The following is a 24,044-nucleotide window of genomic DNA, read 5'->3' on the forward strand; positions in this document are numbered from 1 at the left end:
AAAAAAAATCAAAGCATCTCATTTAAAATGATGGCGGTAGTTATTACTTCCAAAGACATCTTTTTGGAGTATGTGGAATGAAAGTTTCACTAAGCTCATTGATGTACTTTCAAGAATGAAAATCCTTTAACTATGATCATTAAGAAATTTTAGAAGTTCATATCCCAAAATGAAAGAATCTATCTTTAAACAAAGAAGGTAATAACTTACAGTGGCCTGGTTTTTGTCTCTATCATCTTCTGAATTGCAAAATCACTGTTGAGTGATACAGCCTTTGTTCCACAACCTGCCCAGTAGATTATCTGTCCTGAAATGGTTGACATGCTCAGGCACACCAAAGGAGTACTGATTTCACCTATATCAATAACCTTCAGTGGTGCACCATCTTGATACTGTTAGACAAGAACAAACAACAAACAACAAATAATCCATTTTAACAGTTCTTTAAAAAACTCAAACAAACCCAAATAAAAATGCAAAAACAAACCTGTAATTCTTAAGACGATAATCAGATCAAACTGAGGTATCTTTTGCCATTAAAAAAATGTAAGTAATTACAAATACTTTTGGAGCATTGTGATAACCACTGAAGTACAATTTCCTTTCTTACAAAGCTAAACTCCCCAGAGCTCAGGTACATCAGTGGAATCCCCATGTCCTTGCTCAAATTACATCAGGCAATTCCAGAACCATTTAATGTACCTAGACTGCTGAACAGCTGGAGACACACTCATGTATTCTGACCATCAGACCTGAACTACACTGGCCTCAGACCCTGAACTTGATAAAAGTGTAATCTACCCAATTTAAATATGTCCAGAGATCAAAATCAAGATTTCTGAAATATTGAGAGTATTCCTACAGTGAAATCCAGCATATAAAACTTCAAATTAACTTACCATTTGCTTTGCTAAATCTCTCTCAATTTGGGATACTAATTATGCATTAGAAGTCTTTTTTTTAAACTTTGCAGAAGATGGTAACTCAATATATGATCCTGGTAATGAAAGGGTGAATGAATGAGGAGTGTTTAATGTCTCTGGGACGGAACTCACTGGAGCTTAGAAGAATGAGGAAGGGATTCATTGAAACCAACTGAACATTGAAAGGCCTGGATAGAGTAGACATGGAAAATGTTTTCAATAGTGGGAGAGACTAGGACCAGAGGGCACAAATTCAGATTAGAAGATGTCATTTTAGAAGAGTTTGAGGATGAATTTCTTTGGACAGAAGGTGGTGAATTTATGGAATTTATAGACACAGACGGCTGTGGAGGCCAAGTCATTGGGTATATTTAATGTGGAGGTTGATAGTTTCTTGATTAGTAAGACTATCAGAGGTCATGGGGATAAGGCAGGAGAATGGGGTTGAGAGGAAAAACAAATCAATCATGATCAAATGCTGGTGCAGACTCAATGGGCCGAAATGCCTAACTGTTCCTATGTCTTGTTGTCTAAAACAAAAGCTAAATTAAAAAGCTGAAAATGTGAACATGGAATTGTTGACTAGCTACCACCAGAGGGCAGGGTTATACACAAAATGATAGAATCTGTTGGACTGAGATATGCAAAAGTTTCTTCACCAAGTGATTGATGAACCTTTGGAATTCTTCACCCTAACTGCAGCAGCGATTCAATCGTTTTAATTTAAAACAAAGATCAATAGATTTTTGGGCACTAAGGGAATCAAGTGTCCTGGAATTAAGTGTTATGGGAATAATTCTGGAAAAATTGTACCCGGGTAGAACATTCAACCATTATCTTATTGAAAGGTGGAGGGACTCAAGGAGACAGATGACCTTCTATCCCTCATGTTCCTGTTCAAGAGGGTGGGATTCAAATATTCAGGCATATTATTCATTTCCAAAGGAAAAGCAGAAAGGAAAAAGGAAATCGAGTGGTTTTGTCCATACATGTTGTTATTCCAGCAGTGTAAGGAAAAGCTAAGTAGTCTAGATGGGAGTAATACATTATGCCTGCCCCCTCCCGCACTGCCACTCCTTCCACCAAACAATAGCTATACTGTAGCACAGAGCATAACTCAAATAGTAATGAAGACCTGTAAGAAAGGTAGTTTTAGACATCATACGATTCAGTAATGATAAATCTGAGGATACGGGGCACATTCAAAATAGTTATTTGGCATATTATTTTGAGGATTCAATGAACGCACAGGCTACTTTTGATCTAGTACTTTTAACAAGTCATTTAATTACTTGGATGAAGGGACTGAGTACACTGGGACCAAACCTGCTGATGACACAAATCCAGGCCTGTTAGCAGGCTGTGAGAAGGACGCAAACAGATACGGAAAAGTTAGTGAGCAGGAAAGTAGTTTTCAGGTAAGAGATGGTTCATTTTATTAAGAAGGTATACAAAAGCAAATTATTGAAATAGAGTGAGGTTATAAAAAGCTGTGGTTCAAAGGTATGTAACTAGATTGACCTACAGGTGCAATAACTAAGAAGGTTACTGGAATGCTGGCCTTTTATTGCAACTAGTCTAGAATATAAAAAGAAAGGAAGTCTGATTTAACTTTACAGGCAACTGATGAAAACATATTTGCAGCACTGCAGTTGTTTTAACTTTTAAGAAATGATGTGCTTGCAGAAGAGGCAGTGTAGAGGTTCACTGCATTGGTTCTTGTAATGAATGGATTATCGTATGCAAACAGATTGAGAATGCCAAATTGGAATTTAGAAGAATGAGAAGTAATTTTATTGGAGCATATAAAGCTCTGTTAGGGGATTGAAAGGGTGGATGCTGAGAAAATGCTTCTCCCAGTATGGTTATCCAGAATTAAGGATTGGTTCTTTAAGGTAGAGGCAAGTAGGCTGAGCAGGGTCAAAGCCATCTGGGACATGGTTACAAAATGACAAAACATTCCAGGAAATTTAACCTCTGGAACAGATATGATTAAAATGGAAAAGCAAACACGGTTGCCCTAGCTGGCATAAAAGTAGTTGAATGTAAGGACTGTGGCTTGGAAAATCAAAGATAGGTGTATTTAAGCTTTGTGTCTTCTGCCTGATGGAAGAGAATGGGGAAGAATCTTTGATTACGTTGGCTGCTTTCCAGAAACAGTGGGAAGAGAAGACTGTCAATGGAGAGAAGGTGGGTTTACATGACAGACTGGTCTGTGTTTACAACTGTCTGCAGTTTGTGGTTTTGGGCAGAGTAAATGCATACCAAGATGTGTTGTGTCCAAATGGAGCAGTTCTAAATTTTGGTAAAGATCACTGAATGCACTTAACCGTCTAAAAGGCATGGAAAACAAGGCTTTCACTATACCATGTTTCAATAATAAACCAACATCCAATGGCAGAGGGCTTTTAACTGGCACTGAGCAGCAAGTCTGGAAACACACAAAATGCATGCTGTTGCACCAGTTAGCATTGCTGCCTCGCACCTCGGGGGATTTTGATTTGAGACTGATCTCAGGCATGGTCATTGAATGTGATTATGTAGCGTGCTCCAGTTTCCTCACACATTTTCAAAGACATGCAGATGGATTAAATAGCAATGTATCCCTTTTTTCAGTTTCATGGCACTAGGCAGGGCTGTCCTCTTAGCCCATTATTATTCGATATTGCCTTGGAACCCTTAGCTATTGCTATTCGTGACTCACCTAATATACTTGGCATTACCCATGGGAATGGAATACACAAGTTATCACTATATGCAGATGATCTGTTACTATATATCTCTAACCCTGAGAAATCCATTCCTGCAGTAATATCCCTGTTTACTCAATTTAGTAACTTTTCTGGCTCCAGACTGAATCTTAACAAGAGTGAACTCTTCCCATTAAATATGCAGTTTCCAATTTATAGACGTTCACCATTCAGATTGGTTACTGACTATTGTACTTATCCGGGTGTTAAAATTACTAAGAAGCATAAAGATTTATTTAAGGCCAATTTTTTACCTTTAATTAATCAGGTTAAACAATTGCTTACTAAATGGTCCCCATTGTCTTTATCACTGATTGGTCGAATCAATGCTATTAAGATGATTATTCTACCTAAATTTCTCTATCTATTACAAGCGGTACCAATTTTTAATTCTAAATCTTTTTTTGATACTGTTAACTCTAAAATTTCTTCATATATATGGCAGAATAAAAATCGTAGGCTAAGTAAAAAATATCTACAGAAGTCTAAAAAGGATGGTGCTTTGGCATTGCCGAATTTAACATTTTATTACTGGGCAATTAATATCCGATATTTAATATTTTGGACACAGGATTTGGATATAATTCCAAGTCCACAATGGGTAAACCTTGAATGCAAATCTGTACAAGGGTTTTCATTGGTTTCTATTTTTGGGACTTCGCTTCTTTTTGTTCTTTCTAAATTGAACAAATCGTTAATCCAATAACTAAATATACATTACGAGTATGGTTTCAATTTTGTAAATTTTTTGGTTTGAACAAATTTATTTTATCAAGCCCTATTATATCTAATTTTTTCCCAACCCTCTTATGGATCAAGTCTTACTGGTATGGAAAATGAAGGGTATAATATGTTTTCGTGACTTATTCTTTGATAACTGTTTCATGTCTTTTGAACAGTTGTCTAATAATTTGCCCAGATCCCATTTTTTTTTAGATACTTACAAATTAGAAACTTTTAAAATACTACGCTACCTACTTTTCCGACTTCATATCCAACTGATAGCACGGAAAAAAATTTAGGTTTAAATCCTTATCAGAAGGGTTTAATAGCAACTACTTATGATATGATTATGAAAATACAGCCAGGTATATCTGATAAAATTAAGAATGAATGGGAAAGGGAACTTCAACTTCTCTTACCTATAGAGAAATGGGAGAAAATTTTCCAATTAGTTAACTTTTCCTCTATGTGTGCTAAACATGCTTGATACAATTTAAGGTGATGCATAGGGCCCACACGTCTAAAGATAAACTAACTCATTTTTACTCTCATATAAGTACTGTCTGTGACAGATGTCATTCTGAGGTGGCTTCTTTGACTCATATGTTCCGGTCTTGCCCTCTTTTGGAAAAATATTGGAAAGACATTTTTGATACTATTTCAACAGTTTTGCGTATTGATTTACATTCTCATCCTATTACCACAATTTTTGGTTTACCAATGATGGAACATAGTTATTTATCCTCTTCAGCTCGTTGGATGATTGCATTTGTTACATTAATGGCTAGAAGATCCATTTTATTGAATTGGAAAGAGATTAATCCTCCTACTACATTTCAATGGTTTTCCCAAACTATATCTTGTTTAAATTTAGAGAAAATCAGAAGTGTCACTTTTGATCCTTTGGTTAAATTTGAAGAGACTTCGAGGCCATTTATCCAACACCTTCATATGATGTAACTTGACCTTTTCCAAATCGTTTTTATTAACCTTAAATATATGGACAGAGGAGCGGAGTTAATGACTTTAGTGATTGTATCCAATGTAATATAATAGCCCAGCTTTGTTTAGTTTAGTTTTGTTTAGTTCAGTTTAGTTTTTGTTTTTTTTCCTAATTTGTTTTTTTCCTTGATATTTTTTCATTTTTCTTTTTATCATGTTTAATTACATTAAGAGTTTGGGAGGCTTAGTATACTTGTGTTATCTGTAGTTTATATTTGCATATGCTAATTAGCACTGTAATTCCAATCTCTTTGTACTAGTATTGTTATGTTTATGAATTTGAAAATTAATAAAAAGATTGAAAAAGAAAGAAAGCAATGTAAAGTGTAAGTTAACGGAAAGGAGTCAAAACAGATGTTGATGGGCACATGAAAGAGAATATGGAGTAATGAGCTCTGATACCCAGTTACTGAATATGAAATTAGGTAATGGCAAGGAATGCAGCCTGTGCAAAGAGTACATTATTTCTGGATTTTCATATTTAATTGCCTGTGTGTACTCAGATTTTTTCCATTGTAAAAGGGTTATTAGCATTCACATCCCCAATTTCAGACAATATCTATTTTTTATTCTGTCACTAAAAGGCAGCATGAGGATCAGAAATATAGGAGGAACAGAGTGGTTAGCACAACACTCTACAGTACCAGAGACCCGAGTTCATCTCCCTCTGCTGTCTGTGAAGAGTTTGTACATTCTCCCTGTGACCATGTGGGTTTCTTCCCGGTGTTCCAGGCTCCTCCCACAGTCCAAAGAGGCACCAGTTGGTGAGCTAATTGATCATTGTAAATTGTCCTGTAATTAGGCCAGGGTTAAATCATGGGCTGCTGGGCAGTGCAGCTTGAAGGAGTGGGAGGGCCTGTTCTGCACTGTATCTCAATAAATAAATAAAATAAAAATTAAAAAGACCCAAGGATGTATCCTGGAGCTTTTAAGGAAATGAGGGAAGACATTGAGGTGATTCTTCCAAGACCATAACAAAGGAATAATTACAGATGACTGCAATCAAATCCAACTGGAAAATTAAAGAGAGCCATTGGAGAAGAACAATTTATTAATCAGCATCAATGGTTACAGATTGGTCAACTAGCATAATGAGGATTAGCTCCCATTAGACACAATCTCATAGCACAAGGAACTTGAATCAGAGCCACTATAGATGCTAAAACTTCATTGTGTATACTGGAATGTGAAATTTCAGACATCATAGGTAAGGTAAAAGCCTACTTAAAGACCTTAGATCAAAGATAGATTTGAGAATACATTGGATAGTTAAATAACGTCTTGGGAGATAAAGGTGGGGTGGATTCCGTAGATTTGAATTTACCCAAGGAGATGGATCTATTAATAATACACATACTGTATATTAATATATGGCAGTCAATTGGCATGTGAGAAAGAATAAGGTACAGTGTTAAGGAGAATAAAGTAAGGGCTGATGAAACTTAGCAGATTGGTCTGTAACCCAGATTCTTATAAAGATAAGCCAAGAAAGTTGTATGGTCAGTTCAGGCAAAGAAAGTAAAAGGTGATTTTCATAAATGCTCAGAAGGAATATTGGGAAGGGAATTCAGAGAATTAAACAAACTACAACATTGAATTTGTAAATAGCATGCAAGCAATTACAAATAGATGAATTTACCTTTACTGTGGTATCCTTAAAAACAGCAAGCTTCCCATCTGCTGTCCCCACCAAAAGCAAGTTGTCTTCTTTGCTAGGCACAATACAATAATACTAAATAAATAATAACTTGAAGACTTTCATTCACCATATATCATAATCTCTGGGTGAAGTGAACAATGATTTTTTTTTAAATTAAGTCATTGAGGTAATGAAGAAATTGTTGTAGCCAATAAATACAGCAAACTCCTATTAAAAACAATTCAATCATGACCTTTACTTTTTAAAATGGTAATTGGACGACAATTTAGGTGCCAGGTCAGATTGAAAAGATCCAGGTGGTGGAGACATTTTCTGAATTATTTTCAAAACCTTTGATTTGCTGTTAAAGCACAAATGATGACTAATAATTTTTTTTCCTTTTTTTCTTTACTAATCAGCTTCGGTCTTGGTAGTGGGTTAGATTTTTTTAATATAATAAAATTACTATATTTCAATGTTACAAATTAATTAACCTATATAAATATAGGGTAAGGAGTTTTTATATGCGATTTAGTATAACGTATTGATATATATACACTTTCCTGTACTCTGTATTCTTACATGTAAATTAATAAAAATATTGGAAAAGAAAAGATGCAGGTGATGGGACTGGAGGCGAGGAATGGGCCGGTTCAGCTTGCTGCTCTGCTCTGTGCTGGACTAAGGGTCTGTGGACAGGACTGTCTTTGTGGACTTCAGTTCAGAATGCTATTTGCTTGCATTCATTGTTTGTATGATTTGTTTCTTTTTCTCTGCACATTGGGTGCTTGATAGTCTTTTTTGGAATTTCTTTGTTTTGTGGCTGCCATGGACCATACCTGCTTATTCACTGATTACTCATTATGATGCTTCAAATAACTATTCTGAATGTGCTCTATCTCCACAGATCTATCTTTACTGATTAATAAGATGACTAAAACTCCCTTTCTTACAAGTCTTCATTACTACTTGATTTATATCCTGTGCTAGTTTTGCTGTGGTTTGGTGAGAGATGTGGTGGGGAAGAGGAGATGCGGGCACAATATACTTCTATCCAAACATCTTTGCCTTATTTCCCATTTCCATCAAAAATGAATCTATATCTTGAGTTTATGAATCAATATAATTCCTCACACTGAGGTAATCGCAACATGTATGAAAGTGAACACTCTACTTCCTTTTCCTTAGGAAATTCCAAAATACCAGAATAATTAGTGCCAGCCTCATGAACAGGAACGTGAGGAATAGGGGGCCATCTGGTTCCGAAGTCTCCTTCCACCTTTCAATAAAATAACGGTTGAGCATTCCATCCTAGTGCAATTTCCCATAGCCTTTAGTGACCAAAAACTTATTGATCTGTCTTTTGAATCAATACAACTGAACCTCCACAGCTATTGGGGTAAAGAATCTCAAAAGTTTCCAACTTTCCAGGTGAAGAAACTTCCCCTCATCTCAGTCCGAGATGGTCTACACCTTGTCTGTGCTTGCGCCCTCTGGTGGTTGCCTGTCAATAATTTCCTGTCCACACATCCTACTTCTGGATTAAGCTTTTTGTTTTTTCCTATTGCATTTTTGTTTTCAGCAGCCTTTTTTTAAAGTAATAATTTCCCATGTGTAATTAGAGCCCAAGCTGATTAAGTTTTAATAAGTAATTTGCTGAGCTATTTCAAAGGGTATTATAAGTCAAATATGCATGGCTAGACAAATATCACAAAATTTGACAGAATATTTCATTAAAGATAAATCTAATTACAACAAACTAATGGTGCTAAATATTTTATGCAGCATTCCTCATTTTTTTTAATCACTTTTGTTGCTTATTTAATCTTATGCCAGCATGTTGAGATTTCTGTTTAAATTTTCCTATTTAAAGGCTTTCAGAGATCATTGCCATCTGGGGACTCTCTGTATTTTAAATGAGGATAATCCTACCTGCTACATTGCCGGCCAGCACAAGGAAGGGTGGCTGCTCTCGGGGGGAGTGCCCAGCAGATTGGAGCCAAATTGTGGAAGAAATTAATATCCTACAGACCTATGTTCTGGATGCTCACCGTCTGAATTGTGCTGCAGGTCATTTCAGTACAATTCCAAGATAATGAAAATAGAGAGTTCCTTATTCAGCATTCAGGACATCAGAGAAATCCATCAAACCATAGAATTGTGCAAGAATTCAAATGTAGAGATAGTTGGTTTCTCTGCTCGTGTAGATGTTGTTAAACAAGAGTTCTCAACAAAATAAACAAAATTTATTTTAATATCACCCTTTTCCACATTACAATTTATTGCATGCCTAATATATTCAACTACAAATGGCTACTGTTCATGTTATACTCTGCAAAAAAAAAGATCAAATGAGGCATTTTATAATCAATTATAATTCAAGCTATTTAGTACTATTTTATGGGACTGCACATTTAGATAGATAGATAAAAAAATAAACATTTGAATTGCATTGTGATTTTACAGGACAAGACCATAATTTCTCTGATTTTGCATGAACATTTTAATTGTAAAAACAACTCAAGGTGTTATGTTCAGATCTAGCACCAATTTCCTTCTGACAGATTATCTTTACCCACTCCCATGGAAATTTCAGCAAACTAAATTCAAACTTAAAGAAGCATTCAGACAACAATCTTGGTATATTGTAGAAATGAACGTGATTAAAATGGCAAACTTGATTGAAAAAGTGCACACTAGCTTTTGAAGTCCAGGTTCAGTTTCGATACTCCAGATTTTCATAGACACAGCATGAAGAAAAATAGGAAAATGCACCACTGTAAGTAAATAACATATACTGATCAGATTGTTTTAGAATGATCTACTAGTGCCTTAAATCATACCAACCTCTTTTTGGAATGACTTGTAAAGAACAAACAGGTAATAGAATCAGTCATCTTCCGAAGTTGGTGTTTCGACTGTACATCCTCTGCACTGACTACCCACAAACGTCCTGACTGTGTGCCAGCAACAACCCAGTTAACTTGTTCACCAATCACACTTACGAATGCCAGACACAATATGCAGTTATCATTGATATCCTGGCAAAGGATCAAAAGAATTTAAAAAAAGGTGATCTGAGTAAGCAAACCAAAGGACCCATTTATTAGATAAGAAATATCTGAAAAGCATTTACAATTATACCTTCCTCACCTGAGGCAAATCAGCAGAGTTTAATAGATTTCAAAGTTCAACATAATAAGTTCATTTTTCACATGCACTTCTATCACATTCTGAATGTTATAGTGAAATTAAACAGCTTTTAACATGATAGATAAACTGCTCTTGCCAAATTTGATAGGCAGACAAGGGAAAATTTACTGGAATGGCAACCCAACTTTCTGATTTGTGTTTCCTTGCTTAAAATCCAGATACATTCATTTCTCCCTCTTGTGACTCCTTGCCGTTGCTCCCTCTTCCATAATATAATTTCCCCATGTCATAACACGTAATTTTCCAGTTTTCCTTCCACTTATTCATTTATCATGCTTATTCAGGGCGATAATATTTATAAGACACATTATGCTTCTTTGTCTGTGTTAGGTGCTGCTTATAGGTAGACTGTGGGACATACCACCAGGCCAGGCTATACCAATGGGAGATGTAAAACAGAGCCAAAACCACAGATGCCTATATGGCAGAAGTGTCCAGATCAGTTACAACCAGAAAGAAAAAGTGAAATCCATAACATAGGAGAATTCTATATTGAGTCTGGAGAGCTACAACATGCCCAGATGAAAGATGTGGAATTGTTCTTTAAACTTACATTGGTCTCATTGTAACAGTGCAGGAGATCAGAGAGAGAGATGAGGGATTCAAGTGGGAGGCAACTATTTGACTGTGGCTTCACCTCATCTTCTGTCTAGCATTTTGTAGCATTCTGTACTTGAAATCAAATTCTCCCAGCTTTCCAACATTAATTGATTCCTGTAAATTATCTGTTAGCATTATTAAAATGTGAAATAGAAGTTGCTGCACTACAGGGTAATAAGCAGAGCTAGAATGAGATAGGTGGAATTGCTCTGCTGGGAGCTGGCATGGACTTAATGGCCAAATGATATCCTTCTGGATTGTAATAAATAATTAATTGCCATTGCCTCCTTTTCCATGTTGAAAGCAAATCAATAAAAATACTTCATACAACTGTTTCAGATCTTTATGTCCTGTAAAATTCTAAATCGGCTCAATATTTGGCAAGACTGGCACTATTTTGATAATAGTGTGGTCAAAGCAATACCGATTTGCCTAGTGACATTCATCTAAAAGCACAGGTAGGAAAACAATTTGAGGCTTATCTTCTAGCACAAGTTTGATGCAAGTAGTTTGAGTCTTTATATCTCTCACAATGACTGCTTTTCCATTTATGTAAAGAATGAAAGAAATTACTGTGCTTCCAAAATTGACTCTAAGCTCCCTTCTTCCTCGCCCCCCAATTTAGTTTATGACATTCTGTTGTTATAATCAGTGTACACCTGCAGTGTCTTTTGTGCATATGTTTTTTTTTCATAATCTGATTGAATTTTTTATGGCTATTTGAAATAAGTTATAAACTTGTTTTTTGTAACGTCAAGCAGATAGAAAGACAGGAAACTCACAGGCAGGAAACTTCAAATTTTCCAAAAGAAAAACCTGAGAAAATCAAGTGCGAGAAAATAGAAGAATTGCATAGTTATTGTCTTCCTAACTCGAGACAATACGTTTCTATCCTGGGGATATTATTTCTCCACTGAGCAAGACAATTTTTGTAGATGTAACTGAAACTGCAAACCTTCACCTTTACACGTACCATAAGAGTCTGGCCTTGAGTGTCCAGCTCCAGAGAAGAAAGTTGTGCCTTATCTCCTTTTCCACTGCCAATCCAGACATTCGGTTTTCTGCAAGTTGGGTTAGTAGCTACCATGCACTCCGCTGCAAGATTACTGGGTATTGTTACTATTCTCATCAAACAAAGTAGTTTCACACAGTTCAGACTGTCATATACCTGTAGGACAATACGTGCAAGAATACTGTTTCATTTAATTTTTTTGGTTCTACTTCCAACAAGCACTCTCAAAATTATTTTTGGTATTTTATTTCCCCATCCCAATCAATTTTAATCAAGCTTTTATCTAGCTGTAATTTTCATGTAAATATTACACTTAGGGGTTTATGTTATATGCTATAAATAATGACAAGAACACAATAAAACGATTGATTATTTTATGATAGTAGTTTATCATAAGAAGCGGTAATGAAACATAGTTCGCCTTTCTATCCATTAAGAAAACATAAAAGGCAACAAAATGTGTGTTAGAGACCAACTCAAAAGTGACCTCAAAATTCCAAATGTAATCAAATTCAAGATATGTTGATGAGATTGAATAAAAACTGAGTTTAAATAATTAAAGCTAAGTTATATCCCCACCTCCCTCCTTTGCCCACTAACGGCATAATTTCATGACCTATTTTACAAGTGTAATACCCCAAGTTAGAATACACTAACTGTAACCCATTCTATTCCAAGCACAAACATGCTTAATCAACATCTGTGGCATTATCAAAAGTGTATGAAATACACTCACAACATACCTGAGAAGCTTTAGGCCTGTCCTCTGCATTTGGTTTCAGACAATGATCAATTAAATTCTGTACACCAGGCCATGGTGAACAGTTTAATTCTTTCACTGGATCTGAAAAGGGATTAAATACTGATTAAAATACAATAATGCAACAGCATACTAATGGAACAAATGGATTTGAAATGTACAGCTATTACAGATGGCAATTGATGGATTCTATAGCAGTAGGAAACAGCAATCCACCAATCTTCAATTTTAAATTAATGCCATGAGATTCATAGAAAACATATTACAAAATATTCCCTAATTCTGAAATATTACAATTCATATAAAGAAATACAATTAAAGAACACTATTCTCACAAACTCTATATTTTTACATGGTGTGGGATCAGAAATTTGGCTGTGTTGTCCACAAAAAAGCAGATAGCAGATATGAAAATCTGGTTTCCATTTAAAGGTCGCATACAAAGCCATCAAAGCACAGATTTTTTTTAAAAGTTCATTTACATCTAAGGTTCAGTATTATGGAAAGAACAAAACACGTGTAACCACGGTGGTTATCAATGAAAAACAATGAACTCTGATCCCAAAATAAATTTATTGGTGAATGGGAGCTGAAGCCCTTTTCTGCAATTCCTTCTGCTGATTTTACCATTGTTTCTCTTTTTAATTATTTGAATGCATTAAACGCATAGCCAATGGAGACAATAAAAAGTCTTCAAAAAAGTGCGCATGTTCTCAAAAGCAGTTTGGGTGCTTCAGTGGGTCCTTCAGTACTCTGCTACTTCAAACCAGTTTTTATTTCCAGATGTCAATCATATTCAAAAGGGTCATCCTCTACATCTAGAGGAAACAGGACCATGAAGTAGGAGTAGAACTAGGCCATTCAGCCCATCGGGTCTGCTGCACCATTCAATCATGGCTGATTTGTTTTCCTTCTCCACCTCATTCTCCTGCCTTCTCCTTGTATCCTTTGGCACCTTAACTAATCAACCTCTGCTTCAAATATACTATACTCAATGAATTGGCCTCTATAGCTACCTGTGGCAATGAATTTCACAGATTTACCACCCTCTGGACTAAGGAAAATCCTCCTTATTAAGGGATATCCATCTATTCAGAGGCTGTGCCCTCGTCCTAGACTTTTCTACTTTTGAAAATATCCTCTCCATGTCTACTCTGTCCAGACCTTTCAATATTCAGTAGTTTTCAAAGCGATCCCCCAACCTAATTTTTCTGAACTCTGATTCAGCCCAGAGCCATCAAACTTTCCTCATACATTAACCCTTTAATTCCAAGATCATTCTCAAAAAAAGTGCAATGCCAGTATATCCTTCCTTAGATATGGAGCCTGAAACTGCTCACAATACTCAAAAGGTGGCCTGACAATGCCTTATAAAGCCTCAGCATTACATCTTGGATTTATATTTTAGTATTTCAAAATAAATGCTAACATTGTATTTGCCTTTCTTTCTACTTCAGGGATTCCTGCACTAGGATCCCATCATTCCTTTGCACCTCTGATTTCTGAATTCAATCCTCATTTAGAAAATAGTCTACACCTTCATTCCTTTTATCAAAGGACATGACCATATACTTTCTATACGCCTTCTGCTACTTCTTTGCCCATTCTCCCTATCTGTCCAAGTCCTTCTTCAGACTCCCTGCTTTCTCAACACCACTCACCCATCCACCTATCATTTATCTTCCACAAACTTGCCATAAAGCCATCAATTCAATCATCCACATCATTAAACTATAACATGAAAAGTAGCGGACCCATCACTTACCCCGGTGAACACTACCTGTCACCAGCAACCAACCAGAAAAGGCCCCCTTTATTCCCACTCTTTGCCTCCTGTCAGTCAGCTATCATCTATCCATGCTGGTCTCTTTCAAATCTTTCCTATACTACCATATGCTCCTATCTTGTTTAGCAGTCTCATATGTGGCTCCTTGTCAAAGGCCTTCTAAAAATTCAAGTAAACAACATCCCCTGACACTCCCCTGTCTATCCTTCCTGTTACTACTTCTTAGAATTCCAGTAGGTTAGTTAGACAAGATTTTCCATTAAGGCAACCATGCAGACTTCACCCTATTTTATCACGTGCCTCCAAGTGCCCCAAAATTTCATTTTTAATAATCAACTCTATTTTCTTACCAGCCACTGAAATCAGGCTAACTGGCCTATAATTTCCTGGCTTTGCTTCCTTCCTTTCTTAAAGAATGAAGTGACGATTGTGATTTTCCAGTCCTTCAGAACCATTCCAGAATCCAGCAATTCTCAATAAATCGCAACTAATATCTCCACAGTCCTTTCAGATACCTCTTTTAGAACCCTTGAATGTAGTCCATCTGGTTCAGGTGACCTATCTACCTTCAGAACTTGTTCTGCACTGTTCTATGTTAGTAACAGCAATGACACTCACTTCTGCCTCGAATCTCAAATTTCTGCCACTGCTGCTGTACCATCATCCCTGTTAGTGTTTCTTTCCAATCAACTTTGACCAGTTCCTCTTTAATTGAGATCCCCTGTGAATATTGTAACATTGTCATAAACTCATCTATCTTATTTCATATACTATGTGCATCCAAATATAATACCTTCTATGCTGTATTGACCACACTTCTTCTCAATTTGTTCTCCATATTGCCTCAAGTTAAATTCTTATCTCTTTCTAAACTTTGTCTTAATTTTTATTATAGAGTTTTCAGTAACCTCTTCTGCACTATCCTTACCTTTTACTTTACCCATATTTCTACAAGTTGCTAAACCCACCCCCTAGTATTTAGTTTAAAGCACTAGTTATGCAATTTGCCAAGACCCTGATCCCAGCATGGTTCAGGTGGAGCCTGCCCATCGGAACAGCTCCCACCTTCCCAATGCTGATGCCAAAGTATCAGAATTCGAACTTACTTCGCCCACACCAATCTTTGAGCTGGATATTTAACTCTCTGATCTTATTAACACTGTGCCAAATTTGCATGTAGCTTTGGTAACAATCCAGAGCTTACTACCTTTTTGGTTCTGAATTTTAATTTAGTCCCTAGCTGCCCAACTTTCCTCATCAGAATTTCGTTCCTTTGTCATGTGTCCCCACATGCACCACAGCAACTGGATCGCTCCCCTCCCACTCCAAATTCCTCTGCAGGTCAGATGAGATGGCCCAAAGCCATCTCTTAGAAAAATAGAGGGCTATGTGGTAGGGAAATTCTAGACAGTCTCTAGAGTAGGTTACATGGTCAGCACAACATTGTGGGCCAAAGGGCCTGTAATGTGCTGTAAATTTCTATGTTCTATAACCAGGCACCAGGCAGGGAGCACAGCCTTCAGGACTCTCAATTTTTGCAACAAAGAATTGTGTCTATTCCCCTGACTGTACTACCCCAATTACAACTACATTTTTCCTTCTCTACCTCCACTTGCATGACTTCCTGTACCATGGTGTCATGGTTTGATTGCTTATCCTTCCTACTGCTCCTACTCCCATCTGCAAAGGGAGGAAGAATCTCAGGCCTACTGTGCGAGCTCAAGTTCTGAGCCTCCTGCAGCACCACCTCATGGATCCCTCTATCTGCCTCACTTGCAGTCACACCCTTATGTCCCTGGACACAGAACAAATTTGAAGTCATTAATCTAATGGGTGTGACTGCCTCCTGAAACACAGTGTCCAGGTAATTCTCCCCCTCCCTGATGTGCCATAGTGTTTGAAGCTCAGATTCCAGGTCATCAACTTTGAGCCCGAGTTCCTCGAGCAACTAACACTTGCTGTAAATGTGGTCACCAGGAACCACAATGGAGTCCACCAGCTCCTACGTCATGCAGCTACAAATACGTATGTGATGGGAGGATAGCAGGTCAGATATGGGACAATACAGTCCAGTGCCACAAGGTAACTTCACTGTCGAGGAAAAGAAATTGGATTCAGTCACGTTCAGTACACTTAGATGAAAATGTAGATTCAATAGAAAGCACTGGTGTGAAGAAAAATAAACAGAATATTTTATTAGAAATTGTACTAAATGGTTTCTCTTTCATTGGTTTTAAAGGAAATAATTACCTGGCAATCTCCCCTGAACTGCCATCTCATCAAAGTCATTTGGAAACTTCATTCCATCAGAGATTCTTTTACCATTCGTAATGATATCATACAAAAGTAATCCAAAGGAATATATGTCAGCCTGGTGATTGTAGATGACATTTCCTTTTGCAACTTCTGGTGCTCGAAACCCTAGAACAAAATAATTAAAAATATTCAAAGTCACTTTCAGTTAAAATACCACAATCACATTACCCCTTCAAATCCTGTTGAGCAAAAGTAGGAATCCATTTCTCAAAAACTATGCTATCATTTTCTTTTCCATCCCAGTTTTCACTTTTCTCAGTAATTTGATTTCATAGATAGTACTGTGTAAAAGTCTTAAGCACAGATACATATAAACTAGGGTGCTTAAGACTTTTACATAGTACCGTGTTTATCAATGTAGAGCAAAGAGTGAGTTTGTAAATCTCGTGGGAGTAGAAGATGTTAGGAATGGTGAAAATGGAGTGCTGCGGGAGGGGTATGGGACGAGTGGCAAAGGGGTGGCAGGGGCAGGGTGAGGTGCAGATGCAGACACACCCAGCCCTGAGACACCACTCTCAGTCCACAATGGCGACCCATATTAGAATCAGGTTTATTATCACTCACATACATCATGAAATTTGTTTTTTTTTCTCTGCAGCAGCAGTACAGTGCAATACATAAAATTACTATCGTACTGTGCAGAAGTCTAAGGCACCAGGCTATATACCTAAGACTTGCATAGTACTGTACAATTGCCTCACTCCTTCGTAACATTTCAATTTATTCTATATTTTGCATTTATTACATTAAGTATATCCATAGTGTAAATTGAAGTGCTTAGCATTTATTATCAAGAGATTCTGTAGATTCTGGAAATTAAGAGCAACAAACACAAAATGCTGGAGGAACTCAGCAGGCAGGCACTTCTCTGGCAGAAAATAAACACTTGATCAGGGCTGAAACGGTAGGAGGAAGAAGCCAGAATAAGAAGGTGGAGGAGGGGAAGGAGAACAAGCTGGCAGGTGATAGGTGAAGCCAGGAGAGGAGGAAGATGGGTAGGTGGGGGAGGACGGATAACATAAGAACCTGGGAGGTGATAGGTGAAAAAGGTAAAGGGCTGAAAGAGCTTATGTTCAAATTTAATTAACATTCAACCACACATGGACACCCATGAATACAGCCAAACCAAAAAAGTGTTCCTCCGGGACCGAGGTGCAAAATACATTACCAACAACCACACACAGCACAAGACATATGAAAAAGCAGTAAACAGACAGTCACAAAAAATATATATAGCCTAAATCCCTGGGTGACATGTTCTGTAAATTGTTGATGCATGGCGTTGTTGGCAAGAACAAGCAGTTCTCAGCAATCTGAAATAAATTTTTTAAAGAGTTAAAATGTTTTCAAATAAACACGTCAGTGAATTTTACTTTAGAAAAAGTGTAAGGTTTTACCTGGTGTCCCCTCAGAATTCTTGATTCCCATTCTACAGCAATATTGAGCAATACCATAATCAGCAATTTTGGCAATTATAGCTGAATTAGGGTTCAAGCTGAACAGAAGCACATTATGAGGCTTCATATCTCGATAGATTATCATTGAAGAATGTAGATATCTGTTTAGAAAGTGTATATTATTAGCATGGATAAAAGCAAACAATCTGAATATTTTTAAAAATCATTCAGGAAAGAGATTTAAAAGAAGCAAACTTGTAATCACATATTACAAACAAAACCAGATCTCCATCCATCAATGATGCTTTGCTGGTGAGATTGTTCTGCTACGGAGAGGGAAGACTACCTTTTTATTGCTGATGTGATTGTTCTGCTATGGAGGGGAGACTGCTTTTTTATTGTTGGTGAGATAGCTCCACTACGGAGAGGGGAGACCGCCTGTATATTGCTGGTGAGATGGCTCTGCTATGGAGAGGGACAACGTTACACAAGATTTACTGTGCTTTGGATATGGACTTGGACTATAGACTTTTTTTCAGTCTCAGTTTTTTTTTTAATATATTCTATGCTTTTTGCCCAATCTTTCTCATCTTTTGCGTGTGGGGGAGGGGGATTAGGGATCGATGTGCCTGTTCCATCTTTGTTTGTTTTTTTTGTGTGGGGAGGAGGAATTTTTGGGGTTGATAATCACACTGGCATTCTTTTCTTTCTTGGTTTCTTGGCTATCTGGAGAAGAAGAATTTCAGAGTTGTAACCTTTGATCATAAACGAAAGTTTGGTTTAAGTATTGAAATCATAACAGACATTCTATTTCTCCCTTTCTGATGACATGGCCCAGGAATTTAAGGATCCTCTCATTTAATGTTCTCATTAAAGATCTTTTTGTATGGGCGTTGGAGTACTATCTCATTAGTTACCCTATCTCTACATGATATTTTCAGCATTCTTCAAAGAAACCACATTTCTGTTGCTTCTAAGTTTCTTTGGAGTTCTGGTGTTATAGTCCATGTTTTAGAAGCATAGAGCAAGATTGACCAGATGTAACATTTTAGTAGCCTAAGCTTTGTTGTCATAGAAATGTGTCTGTTGGTAAAAATGGGTTACAATTTTTGGAAGTTGGTTTTGGCAATGGCAATTCTTTTTATTTCTACTTTACTTCTAGCATCTTGTGATATAAAGCTACCAAGGTAATTAAAGCTGGTCTCTTGTTCAATCTCTTGGTTACCGATGTACAATTGGCAGTTGGGAGTATCCTGCTGTTTTGATATTACCGTACATATGATTGGTTAGATACTCTAAATCTAAGACACAGGATTTTTTAAGCCATACATATTCATATACAGCATTGCAAAAATTTTACAAAACACAAAAAACTAAGTTATTTCTCATTACATGTTGTTCTTTTTTTCATGAAGAAATGTGATAACATCTACAAGAATGATCAATCTGTTAGGCAGCCCACAATTTATTTTCATGCATTATATCTGCCTCCTTAATTCTGTTATCGGGAGAAATTAACAAATGAACAGAGGAAAATATTCTTAAAACATTCTTGAAAAACATGCTGTGGAAGGATCATAATGCCAGGCAAAGTATCCTCTTATCTACCTATCAAGCACTTCCTACACTCACTCAATGATCAAATCTACAGTGGTACACTGGCCTCATCAGGCACCCTCAGCCTTAAGTAAATGCCTAAGAGGAGGGCACTGGTAGAATCTACTTATCAGCCATCGCTCTGTGAACATCACTGCTCTTTTATTACTATAGTTAAATTTCATGTCTTAACTACTTTCCAAAAAACTCCAAGTTTAAAAAACAGAAGCGGAAAACAAGAATATTAGAAGGCTATTTGAATCTAATATTTTGGAAAAGTTTTTAAAAGTTTGTGGATTACAAGCTCCTGAAAATAAATAGAAAATAGGGCAAAGGATTTTGGGAGGAAAATTCTAGTTTCAAAGAGAAACCAATAAAAACTGCAAATAAAAAATCTGAAATAAAAACAAAATACAGGAAGTGTTCAACAGATATTGCAATTCTGTGGAAAGAGAAATAGAATTAATAGTTCAAGTTAAGGAATGATTGTCAGAATTTAGAAAGAGAAAAAACAAGTTAACTTTAAGTTACCACCTTCTGTGCAACTTAAAACCAACTTGCTTTCTCTTTCTTAGTTCTGTCAAAGGGTACTTGACCCGAATAATTCACTTATTTTTACCTTCCTCAAATGCTTTTTGACCTGCAAAATATTTCTTGTATTTTCTGTTTCTGGAGCCTATTGTCCAAGATTATTACCAAAATACATTCTAAATCATTTTAGGCAAAGCAAGAACTTCAATTGCAACTTAAGGTAACTTTTGATCATTAGATTTTTATGTTTATTAAAGGATTAGCTTTTTTTCTGCAAATTGGCTTTGGTTCAAAGACACTTTCCTCCATTTAAACAAGTAAATAACGTAAAGTCCAAACCAGTTCAATTATTTTCTTTTTTTCTGCTTGTGTCATAAATAATAATTGACAACTTCAACGCTAATAGCAGTGCATCATGGCTGAAGATAATAATAAATGTCCTATGCTGACAGACAATAAAGTATCAGGCACTGCAATCAGGAGTTTAATTTTTTTGCCCAAGTGTATTGAAGCACAAAGTACCAAGTTATAGATACCTTAAGCCATCTGCCACATGTAGAGCTACCCGATGTTGAAGTTTTCGATTAAGTTGTTCTTTTTCATGGTTAAGTAACTGATCTAGGGACCCTTTGGGTGCCAATTCCATGACCAACATCCGAGGCCGAAAGGTAGCAGCAAATAATGAAATCAAACTTGGATGACGCAGATGACAATGAACTGCAAGTTCCTGAATATTATATAATTGCATACACATATTACTTACTGCAGATAAAAAAAAAGAGATAGAACTTCTGGTCTAAATACAAACTAGATGATGACTAAACACATTGAAAGGGTCTGTTTCACAGGTTCTACTCAAAATCATTGCAATTCACTGAATATGCTGTATAGATTGGCTAAAACCAGTATAGCGAGCAGATCTTAGAACAAAAAGTTTCTTTACAATTTTAATTTAGAAAATACTCAAGCGTACACTTTAAAGAAGTAACATGTACAGTTTCCTTTTGCAATTGAAAACAGATTTTCATAAAAATGTGTTTTCAAAAACGTGTCCACTTAGAGCAATGCAATCTGGAAAATGCAAAAAAAATTACTTTTAAAAATATACAGAATTTGCTGGTTATACCAAGATAACGTATACAATATACATATTCAAGTGCTTTTGAAACATGCCGTGTGTCCTTGCAGTCAAGAGACTCAGCTGAATTCTGATAACCATTGTGGCCCACATGTAATAAGTGGAATATTAAGGACGTGAAGTGTTCTCCAGGCAAACCAGTGGCTCACCCTATAATTAGTCAATATAATATGCCCTTAAAATTCCACAGACTATTATAATGGCTTAAAAAATTTCTGCAAATGGCACCAAGAGACACACATTCATGAATTATCACTCAACAATACCCAGGTAGAATAAACTGCATAATTGCAATACGCATCAATGATCTTTCAAGTAGTCAATGCACACGTGTTTAAGCATCAAAAACCCAAGTGGCAAAAATAATAAACCTTACTTTAAATTAGTTAATACGCCATGCATTGTTGATTGAAAATACTAACTAAAGACTTAAATTTTGTGAACATAGAACTGAATGGTATGAAAAACTACGCATTTTTATGTATTAACAGATCTGGTTGGAAGAAGTGAATTTATCAAATTAGGAATCCAACCTGAGCTAAAAACAATAAAAACTGCCTTCTTTTACTGCAGCGGTCCCCAACCACTGGGTCGCAAAGCACGTGCTACCGGGCCACGAGGAAACGATATGATTTGGCGATATGAGTCAGCTGCACCTTTCCTCATTCCCTGTCACGCCCACTGTTGAGCTTGAACACACGCGAGTCATTATGCACGCGTCATCTATGTCAGCGCGGGAAGGAGATCAATTCCTCGAGCTTGCAAATGACGGCGGGCTGAAAAGTATGTTTGACATAACATCTCTGCCGGCATTCTGGATCAAAGTCAAGGCTAAATATCCTGAGATAGCCACGAAAGCACTGAAAACGTTGCTTCCATTTCCAACATATCTCTGCAATGAATGCAATGAATGCAATGAAAACTAAATTGCGGAATAGACTGGACATAAGGAACCCCCTTCGAGTATCGCTGTCTCCCATCACCCCTCAATGGCACCGTCTTGTTGCAGGGAAACAAGCCCAGGGCTCCCACTGATTCAGTGATATTGGTGTATTGCAATGATTTTATATGTTCATACGGGGAAAATATGTGCTGTGTGTTTAATATCCAAATGTTACTTAAAATGTTATGACTTATAAGTGACTTATATAACCATATAACAATTACAGCATGGAAACGGGTCATCTCTGCCCTTCTAGTCCATGCCAAATGTTATTCTCACCTAGTCCCACCAACCTGCACTCAGCTCATAACCTTCTATTCCTTTCCTGTCCATATACCTATCCAATTTTTCTTTAAATGATAATATCGAACCTGCCTCTACCATTTCTATTGGAAGTTCGTTCAACACTTACTTCAAGCTCCCCTGTCCTCCCCCGATAATTGACTTATCACTATATTCATGCGAGGAAAACATGCGCTGTGTGTTTAATATTAAATTCGTTAGATAAACCCTTGTAGAAACGAAATTGAGTGTATTAGCCACTTATCACCTATATTCCGGTCATGATTAACACCCCCCCCCCCGGAACAGAATCGCCAAAAACGATTTGTAGAAAAAAAAATCAGCACAATCACGCATGCACACACAGGTGCCCGTGCAAGGCTACATGGTCATGGTAGTCTTTCTCGGGGTAATCACAATGTATTTGACTGCTACTCTTGTCCGTTGGCAACCCTACCCCCCACCCTCGGGTCAGCTGGTCCACGAGAATATTGTCAATAATAAACTGGTCCACGGTGCAAAAAAGGTTGGGGACCCCTGTTTCAATGAACTGTTCAAATTCTAATTTTTTCTGTATTTTATTGACATATCAAGATATGTATCACTGAGAAATCACATAAGTCAGTCACTTATACATTTTTTCAGTTAATAAGACAGAAATTCAAAGATAGAAATAAATAAATGTTGTTGTGTTATGAAAGATTTGAAAATGAAATAATAGTGTTTTAGTGTAGACTTAAAATACCACACAAGCGAAAACCTACTTAATCAGGTAATGCTTTATCTCTGATATGGATCATCAGGGAAACCAAATAGCTACCAACAATCGTCACTTACTTTAACTCAAAAGGAAGAATAAATGTCCAAAGTTTGCAGATCCTAACACATTCATTTATACAGGTCTATCACCTTAAACTTCGCAAGATCCTACTATGAAATAGCATGGCTCCCTCTACAGGCCATCTAGGATGTGAGTGAAAAGGACAAGTCACAATGCATCTTTCAATCAATTCGATGGATGTTTTCTGAAACTTCAGAGATTCAGAAGTCTGAATTAAATAGCGAACTCATTGTCATATCAGAATCATTGAGATAATCAAGTGAGAGGAAAGAAGAAAAAGGAGGATGTTAGATTAAAACAAGGGAAAAAGACGGAAAAAGATCAATATTAATTAAAATTAATATTAAAGATCAAAATTAATAGTTCTCATAACTTGCCAATAATTGAAGGTAGAAGGAATGATTGAGATTCCAAATTTGTAATAGTTGATTGCTCACTGCAGACAAAATGTGTGGATGTAATTCATACTTATCAGTTAAAGGGATAAATCCATATTTTGGTGAATAAAGGGTTTTTCATTAGATGCTAAAGGTAATTCTTCTACACAAATGTGAAAATTACCAGTGCAATGACATATAACTTTATGACTTAA

The 24,044-nt window shown here is 36.6% G+C and overlaps 1 protein-coding gene across 4 annotated transcripts in view; it reads right to left on the reverse strand.

Annotated features, from left to right (window-relative positions):
* Positions 1–24,044, reverse strand: part of lrrk2 (leucine-rich repeat kinase 2) — a 138,751-nt gene that overhangs the window by 14,832 nt on the left and 99,875 nt on the right. For 3 of the 4 annotated variants that reach the window (XM_072241031.1, XM_072241030.1, XM_072241034.1), the window contains 8 exons: positions 20,785–20,975; positions 18,122–18,282; positions 16,659–16,829; positions 12,606–12,706; positions 11,824–12,018; positions 9,885–10,078; positions 7,038–7,110; positions 211–392 (listed from right to left, as the gene is read on the reverse strand). In XM_072241031.1, coding sequence (XP_072097132.1) covers positions 211–392; positions 7,038–7,110; positions 9,885–10,078; positions 11,824–12,018; positions 12,606–12,706; positions 16,659–16,829; positions 18,122–18,282; positions 20,785–20,975 — 1,268 coding nt within the window. Of the gene's footprint in view, positions 1–210; positions 393–7,037; positions 7,111–9,224; positions 9,264–9,884; positions 10,079–11,823; positions 12,019–12,605; positions 12,707–16,658; positions 16,830–18,121; positions 18,283–20,784; positions 20,976–24,044 lie in introns of those variants that run through there. The other variant, XM_072241032.1, reaches the window with a different exon arrangement.

This window comes from Mobula birostris, chromosome 23 (genome assembly GCF_030028105.1).
Source record: "Mobula birostris isolate sMobBir1 chromosome 23, sMobBir1.hap1, whole genome shotgun sequence".
NCBI classification, from domain to species: domain Eukaryota; kingdom Metazoa; phylum Chordata; class Chondrichthyes; order Myliobatiformes; family Myliobatidae; genus Mobula; species Mobula birostris.